The 9,115-nt window shown below is 36.0% G+C and overlaps 1 protein-coding gene across 2 annotated transcripts in view; it reads left to right on the top strand.

The window, feature by feature from the left end:
- The first annotated feature begins 1,793 nt into the window (after positions 1-1,793).
- The window catches only part of LOC148938520 (26S proteasome non-ATPase regulatory subunit 5-like), a 49,490-nt gene continuing 42,168 nt past the window's right edge, over positions 1,794-9,115 (top strand). For both annotated transcript variants that reach the window (XM_089107730.1, XM_089107729.1), the window contains exon 1: positions 1,794-2,020. In XM_089107730.1, the coding sequence (XP_088963856.1) occupies positions 1,851-2,020 (170 nt within the window). In that variant the 5' untranslated portion in view covers positions 1,794-1,850. The remainder of the gene's footprint in view (positions 2,021-9,115) is intronic.

Below are 9,115 nucleotides of genomic sequence, written 5' to 3'. Positions count from 1 at the left end.
CATGTTGCAAAACAGTCGATCCGGGGCATGAATCCGAATCCCGCTCTGTCAGAACCAAAAGTAAATGGCCGTAACAGAAGTAGGAAAGTCTAGCGCATCTAATCAGCTTAGAGCCCCCACGTTTTTTCAAGCAAACGTTTTCTTCCGGCTGAATCGCCTATCTTTTCGTATGAAGAAATCGGCCGGAAGAAAAAGGACGCGAGGGTCTAGCCTAATTTGAGACCAGCATTGTGCTTATGGCAGTTTCTTACTTCTGTTACGGTTATGTACTTCTAATCAGAACCTAGCTGTACTCTCGGTTCACACAGATGTGATCTCACGGTTTTTGCATTTACTCACGATTTCTCCCTAATGACGGAATATTCAACGTTGTGCTGGTTTGCAAGATACGTTGAAATATTCCAACGCATTCGACGAACTATCACAGGGAAAAAAAATGCAAACCGTGCACTTCCGTAATGCATCTTTATGAACGAAGATCTATTCAATTTATTTGAATTCAATTTATTTTATTTGAAGACAAATTTCACATCAAATTGAGATTGTTGAACTAACCATGAAACCTGAGGAAAAGTGTGGAAACTATCAGATTGTATTTGAAATGCAAACGCAACAGAATTAAAGTATTAACACCAATATACATAAAATAAAGCATTTTAGCAGTTTCAGTAATAATGATCTTCTTTCATAAGTTAGAGGCAAAACAAGATTCAATGGTGAGTTAGCTGTGAGTTTTGCCATTTTTTGTATTTATTTGTCATTTTTGATATTGTTGTCAAATGCGTTTTTGTTGTCAATAAATAATCAAAAATTAAAAAAAAAAAAAAATCAGGAGAAAAAGTATAATCTTAATTATAAAAAGTTATAAAATGCGACTACCTTCAATGAACATCAAACTGTTTTTTTCGAACTAACCGTGAAACTTGAGGAAAAGTGTGGAAACTAACTAATTGTATTTTAGCAGTTTGAGTAATAATGATCTTTTTTCATAAGTTAGAGGCAAAACAAGATTCAAAGCTAGCTGTGAGTTTTGCCATTTTTTATATTTAATTGTAATTTTTGATATTTTTGGCAAATGTGTGTTTGTTGTCAATAAAAAATCACAAATTCAAAAAAAAAAATCAAGATCAAAATTCTAAGCTGAAGTATAGACAGGTAGAAAAAAGGACTACCTTCAGGTAACCTTCCTCCCTTTAAGAGTACTGGAAAATAAAACTTAAAATGTAGTTTTTGAACATGTAGTAGCATAAAAATGACCCCATCCCCAAAAAAAAATGGATAGACCCACTTTGAAAGGGAATTCTCAGATTGGCTAAGATGCACGTTACCTACTCCTGCAGTATAGGGTGCAGAGGTACTGCCCAACTGAACCAGGATAGGTAAAAAGTGAGTTGTTTATTTTATATCTTGCCTCTACTAAAGACTGTCTCTGCACCCTATATTGCTGGCGTAACTAATCTGCAACTTTACCTTGAGATTTATACACAAGGTCAAAATTCAAAGCAATGCCAAAAAGTAATACTTGACTTCTTTTCTTGAGTAAATATAGAGCTAATAGTCTTTTCTGCTTCCTGCTCAATCCCATATTTGCGTTTCAACCGTTATGCGTGAGCCGTTTTGCGTGAGAAAAAAACCGGATCTGTGTGAACCAAGGGTATGTCATCGAATAGCCGTAGCAAATTTTTCGTATCTTTGGCTACAGTAAAAAACATGGACAAACATGAATTTTTTTCTTACCCTTGCCATGGTTTTTTTCTTGAGACGTGGCTCTGTCAACCCTGTCTACTGAAGAAGAGTAAGTGTTTTTGAAATGCCTTATCACTGACCTCTCTCTGGTTAAATCTTAAAAAATGGAAGATCTTGCTAGACTCTTTGAGTCACTTAGCGTCGGAAAGAACCAAATTGATGTCCTTGAACAATTAAAAGCATTTTTTGTTGCTCTTCCAGCTGGTTACCTCAGACAACATGCTCCTAATATTGACTTCAGAGATGTGTTTGCATGCCTGAAAACTTCAGATAAGTAAGATTTATCTTAGTTTAAAAAGTATTTTGGGGTAAGATTTAGGTAAATTTTTTTGCTGTTCATATTATTGACACAAAAGAAGCAAACATACAACTCTATGCTTTTCCTTATGTTCTTTCCAAATATAGCCTAATAGGCTAATCATTATTGCCACAAATGAATTTTAACCCCATCCCTATATATACAGTTTCAGGGTATATATTTGGGTAAATTTTTAGCAGTTCATACTAATGACTTAGGCTATGAATAAAGTAATCATACTACTTGATGCCTTTTTTGTGCTCTTTCCAAATATAATAGGCTAATCATTTTTGTCAGAAATGAATTTTACCCCCACCCCTATATAGATCAATTCAGGGTAGCCTATATATTTGCACATTAAGGGGGTGGGGGTAAATTTTATTTCTGCTGTAAATGAGAGGTAAGTTTAAGCTTTATCACCAACATCCCCCCCCCCCCTAAGGTGCAAATATATACCCTGAATGGTAAATATCTACCAAATCATATTATTGACTTACAAATAAAGTGAATATACCACTTGATTCCTTTTTTATGCTCTTTCAAATAGGGCATATAATAAACATTTTTGTCTGAAATGAACTTTACCCCCACCCCTATATGTGCCAATTCAGGGTAGGGTAAGACACCCAGTAGTCGGACACCTTAATCACTTTAAAAACTTTTTGACATCTAAACTACTCTAATTACTGTATTATACCACCTAGAAACTTAATTTTTGTATCAAAAAATTTCTGGAGAATTTCTGAACAAGTAGGTTACTAATTCAAATAGTTTCACTTGTACAGTGCCTCCTATTTTTGAATTTACTAACAAGTGACAATTCTGCCTAAACTCGGACATACAAACAGCTCATTGTAAATTGGTTATTAAAATAGTATAAAAGATTCTTTCCAAGAATAGGCAGGTGGCCAACTACTGGGTGTCTTACCCTATATATTTGCACATTAGGGGGGGGGGGGGCTTGGAAAATTCTATTTCTGATGTAAATGGGAGTTAAGTTTAAACTTTGACCCCACCTCCCTAATGTACAAATATATACCCTGAATTGGTATATAGGGGTGAGGGTAAAATTTGTTTCTAACAAAAATGATTACTATATTTGGCAAGAGCATAAAAAAAGGCATCAAGTGGTATAATCACTTTATTTGTTAGTCAATAATATGATTTGGTAAAAATTTACCCCCTGTATTGGTATATATAGGGGTGGGGGTAAAATTCATTTCCAAAAAAAAGATTATTTTATTTGGAAAGAGCATAAAAAGAGGCATCAAGGGGTATGTTTACTTTAGTTGTATGTCAGTAATATGAACTAAAAAAAAATACCTATATTTGCACATTAGTGGGGTAGGGGTAAAGTTTAAATGTCCTTCTCAATTTCATCAGAAATAAACTTAGGTAAATTTTTACCAGATCATATTCTTGCCTTACAAATAAAGTGAATATACCACTCAATGCCTTTTTTTATGCTCTTTCCAAATATAATAATCATTTTTGTTGGAAATGAATTTGTCCCCCACCCCTATATACCAATTCAGGGTATATATTTGCACATTAGGGGGGTGGGGGTAAAGTTTAAACTTACCTCCCATTTACATTAGAAATTGAATTTTACCCCCATCCCCTAATGTGCAAATATATACCCTGAACTGGTATGACCTCTAGTTGACCTGAAAAAGAAAATTTGATACCACTTGCATAAAAACCATTTACTTTCTTTGATAGCTTGGATACACTTACGCTATTTTGATTTGAGAGCAGAAGTAGCACCAAAAGTATGAACATAATACTGTCAGTCATTCTTGGGATATTGCTGAGATGCCTTATTGGGAATTATCATTAACACAGTGCATTTTGATTTAATATTAAGGCAACATTTAGTTTTTAAACATTATGGGCAAATGCAAGGGTGGGTGTGTGAGGAGGACTAGTTGATCTCCAATCACTTTCAACTATTAAAAAGGGCATTACCCCTTTCTATTTTCAATCAAATGAGCCCTTTTTGAAATTCCTATGACCACTCCTTCAGTACAAAGTGCCTGGTCTAAACAAAAGGGATAAAAAAGTATTAATACATTGTACCCACATCAATCTTTACTATAAAATGTCAAGCCTTCCAATCAGTTTTGACTATTAAAAAGGGCACTAGCCCTTTTAATTTCCAATTAAATGAGCCCTCTTTTAGTTTCTATGACAAAGCTTTGTATAAACACCTTATATGCTCCCAGGGCATAATTACAACCCTTGCCCTGATGGCTGTGAGGGGGTTGTCATCCTCAGAGACCTAATTTCCAGAACTTTCAACTATATTAAACAAAGCAGCTATCTCAAAATTTTGATTGGATGTGTTTGGGGAAATGGTGAATGTGAGAGGGGGGTTATTTGCCCTCCAATCACTTTCAACCTTTAAAAAGGGCACTAGCCCTTTCAATTTCCAATTGAATAAGAATGCTTTCTATAAAAACCTTATATGCCCCAGGGCAGAACTTACAACCATTGCCCTAAGGGCTGTGAGGGGGTTGTCATCCTCAAAGACATAATTTATGGATTTTTCAACTATGTTGAACAAAATGGTTATTTCAAAATTTTGATTGGATGTGTTTGAGGAAATGGTGGGCATGAGAGGGGGGTCACTTGCCCTTCAATCTGTTTTGACTATTAAAAAGGGCACTAGCCATTTCAATTTTCAATCAAATGATTCCTTTTTGAATTTTCTACAACAACACTCTATAAAAAAAAAAACCTTATATGCATCAGCAGGGACTTTTTAGCTATGTTGAACAAAATGGCTATCTCAAAATTTTGATTGGATGCATTTGGGGTAATGGTGTGTGTGAGAGGGGTGTTAGTTATGCTCCAATCACTTTTGAGTATTAAAAAGTGCACAAGCCCTTCTAATTTCGAATCAAATGAGCCCTTTCTGAAGTTTCTACAACATCACTATCTATAAAAACCTTATATGCCCTCAGGGCATAACTTACAACCCTTGCCCAGATAGCTCTGAGGGAGTTATCATCCTCAAAGACCTAGTTTCTAAAACTTTTAACTACATTGAACAAAATGGCTATCTCAAAATTTGATTGGATGTGGTTGGATAAATGGTGGGCATGAGAGGGGGGCTAGTTGCCCTCAAATCACTTTTGACTATTGAAAAGGGCACTAGCCCTTTGAATTTCTAATTAAATGAGCACTTTCAAGTTTCTATGACAAAGATTTCAATGAAAACCTTATATGTGTCCAGGGCATAAGTTATAACCCTTGCCCTGAAGACTGTGGGGGGCTTGTCCTGCTCAAAGGTATAATTTCCAGAACTTTCAACTATGTTGAACAAAATGAATATCTCAAAATTTTGATTGGATGTGTCTTGGGAAATAGTGGGTGTGGAAGGGGTGTTAGTTGCCTTCCAATCACTTTTGACTATTAAAAGGGCACTGTCCCTTTCAATTTCCAATCAAATGAGGCCTTTTTGAGGTTGTCATCCTTGAAGGCATAATTTCCAGAACTTTCAACAACATTGAACAAAATGGCTATCTCAAAATTTTGTTTGGATGTGTTTGGGGAAAAGGTGGGCGTAAGAGGGGGGTTAGTTGCCAATTTTGATTGGATGTGTTTTGGGAAATGGTGGACATGGAAGGGGTGTTAGTTGCCTTCCAATCACTTTTGACTATTAAGAAGTTCACAAGCTACTCCAATTTCCAATTGAATGGGCCCTTTTCAAAGTTTCTGCAACAACTTCTTTGATACAAAGTGCCCTGGTCTAAAGGAAAAAAAAAATAATAAATTATACATTGTGTCAACATTGCTCTTATACGCCCCCAGGGCATAACTTAAAACCCTTTCCCTGAGGATTGTGGAGGAGTGTCGTCCTCAAAAACATAATTTTTATCTGGAAATCAACTATGCTGAACAAAATGGCTGTCTCAAAATTTTGATTGGATGTGTTTGGGGAAATTGTGGGCATGGAAGGGGTGTTAGTTGCCTTCCAATCACTTTTGACTATTTTAAATATATAATAATACATTGTACCAACATTGTTCTTTACTTAGGCAGCGCAATTGCTCTGCCTATGATAGTTCTTAATACCAAACAGCATAAAGACTAAACCATCTGGGACCTCTAGAATCATTTTTTCAAAATTATTTTCTGCTGTCTTTGACTGAGTGACATCTTCCCATAGGTGAAAAAGAGTATTAAAATCACCACAGAGGATTGGTTATTGCCCAGTTGGCTCTTGACACAAAATGTCAAGAATGGGTTTCTTCCATTGGGATTATAAAACAAACATATTTTAAGGTGGCCACTTTTTTCTTTATGTGAACCATGACCCCAACTACATCCACATTGTGGTTGTAAGTTTTAATTGGTACTGCTGAGTGAGATAAATAATTTTTTTTACAAATACAGACTCCCCCCCTCTTTTCAGTTGGAAGACCGCGGGTGCAGCTAGGGTTTTGAGTTTGGAGAGGGGGATTAAAGATTGTGCTAAAAAAATTATCCACTGTGCCAATAAATGTGGAAACGTAAGATACATTTGACTGAAAACATAAGCTAAATTTCAAGGTTTCAGCACTGCGCACCAACACTTGGAACATTGGAGGTGGGGTCCTCCTCCCTGTAGCTGTGTCCCATGGGAAGACTATCTTTTTTGTTTATATTAAAAACAGTAGTGATGATCTTCTTCAGCTCATGTAGATTTGTTTCTTGGAGACATGCAATGTCAGCATTATTTTTGCACAGCCAGTTTGTTAAGTCCAGAATCTTTATTGAGTTTAAAGGAATCACATTCCATTGGAGGATCTTTGAAATTTAAGCTCTATTATTTCCTTCTAAATTTGCCTTTTGTATTGAATCATTGTTTTGCTGAAGAGAGAAAATCCTCTCCCCTTTGTCTTTCTATTTAATGTTTCCAAGTTATTCTGGTGCAAAATGTTTTTTTCCTTTTGCTAAGTTTCTTTGGGTATATCATATCTCTCATCTGTTTCTGCGTTTTCACTTTTTTTTTGGATGTGCCAAGGATGGCTATTGCACTTTTCAGGAGTTGCAGAAGTCCATATGGTGGGATCAAGAAGGGTTGTGATAGCTTTCCTAGTCTTAATTGCCTTCACTTGGGGTGTTTATCCACCAGATTGAATCAAATGGCTAACGTTTAAATTTGTTGCATTTTTTCTAGCTTGCTTGATTCTGATGCTACCTGTGGTCTATGCTGAGAATAATGTAGATCTTTTACTGGTGCTTATTGGATTAGGGCTAGAGGTTTAGTCATGTGTATATCCATTTTGAGGTGGGGTACTCTACTGCTTTTGAAGTTTTTTTTTTAGAGTTAGCTCACATCATCTTTAGAGGAATTATGTATATAGGTACTGGATGGTGTTTTCAGTCTTTGAGTTAATTCTGGCTTGGAAATTCTCTTGTTAACAACATATTACAGAAGTTTCATTTAGTCAGCCTATTTTACTATAATAGCTCTTTTCTGATGCAAAGGACACATTTGTTTTTACAAGGAAGAGTGCCCATACAACTTATAGCCCTTGTAGTATGAGTCTCTATCTGTACTTGGATCTTGATTGAGAACCATTCCTCCACACAGTGGGCACACTGAAGGGATAAAAGAAGAGATTGAAGACAAACATACTGTTTTGTTTGGTTATAAAATAAAAAAAACAAAAACAAAACTGAAATTAAGGAGCAACATTAAAACTTAAAATGAACAGAAATTATTCCATAGCCTGTATGAAAGGGACTGTCCCCTCCTCAACGCCTTGCTTGTTTAGTCATTACACTAAAGTTTTTTACTGTTTTAAATAGTAGAGTTGTGACAAAGAGTCAAATTTTAGCGTAAAGAGCGAGGCGTTGAGGACGGGACAGCTCCTTTCATATACGGAATAATTTCTGTTCGTTTGAAGTTTTAATGTTGCTCCTTACTTTCAGTTAAAAAAAAAACTTGTTTTCCTTTAAGTTTCTGAGCGTTTTTCAACTAATGCAGGTTCAAATTTGGCTCACCATACATGACGAATTAAAACGAAATTTGCATATTAATTTTAGAAGATTTATGCCATATATGGAGGGTTGTCCCCTCCTCAATACCTTGCTCTTTACACTAAAAGCTGTTAGCACTTTTAAAAAGCTTCTATTCTAATTAAACAGCGTCCGTGTTTCTTTGTGTATGGAATAATTTCTGTTCGTTTTGAGTTTTAATGTTGCTCCTTACTTTCAGCTAAAAAACTTGCTTTTTTAAATTTAATTTCTGATCTTTTTCATATAATGCCAGTAAATCTGGCTCACTCTATGAAAATTCCCCCCCCCACGGAAAACTCAGTTGAAATTTAATACAACGTAAAGTGCACACCATCCCCCCTGTCAAATTTCCTCCAGACAGCTCCATCCTCACTGAAAATCCCCCTTCCCGTAAAATTGCTTGCTGACAATCCAGCCTGAAAAATCCTCCTTAGGATTCTTTCAAATGAATCAGACTTTAATCTCTAATCGGTTTCTTGATCACTCCAGAAATACCCACTTTCATGGAAATTATATTCTGGAAATCAAAAGACATTGAAAATATCCCCGGATAATTCCCCCAGAACATCTCCACATGAAAAATTTGGCAAAGAGAATGTAAGACAATTAAAAAGAATTTTGTATACTAATTCTGTCAAATCCCCCCAGTGTAAAATTTTCCTGGAAAATTCAGCCCCTGGAAACTTCCCTCCCCAATGAAGATTCTCCCTATAGAAATCCACCCCAAGCATACCCCCCCCAGAAAACGCTTGTATAGCCTACTTCCCAATAACAAATACTATATGTAAACAATGGGCAAATCTCATAACTTACAGGCCTCTCCCCATGGACTATGGGGGGTCATTTTACACCTAAAGACATAGTCATTTGATCTTTCAACAATACTGAACAAAATGCTTATCTCAAAATTTTGATCATTTAACTTTGGGGAAAAGTGGGTGTGGGAGGGGTCCCAGTTGCCATCCAATCTTTTTGGTCACTCAAAAAGGGCACTAGAACTTTTAATATCCGTTTGAATGCACCCTCTCCCGGTCTTCTAGGACTGTTATTTCAACATGA

Source organism: Artemia sp. Qi Xiang Cuo, unplaced genomic scaffold (genome assembly GCF_049724085.1).
Source record: "Artemia sp. Qi Xiang Cuo unplaced genomic scaffold, ASM4972408v1 HiC_scaffold_3180, whole genome shotgun sequence".
Lineage (NCBI taxonomy): Eukaryota > Metazoa > Arthropoda > Branchiopoda > Anostraca > Artemiidae > Artemia > Artemia sp. Qi Xiang Cuo.
Note: the sequence above shows the minus strand (reverse complement) of the source record. Positions and strands in the feature narration are given on the sequence as shown.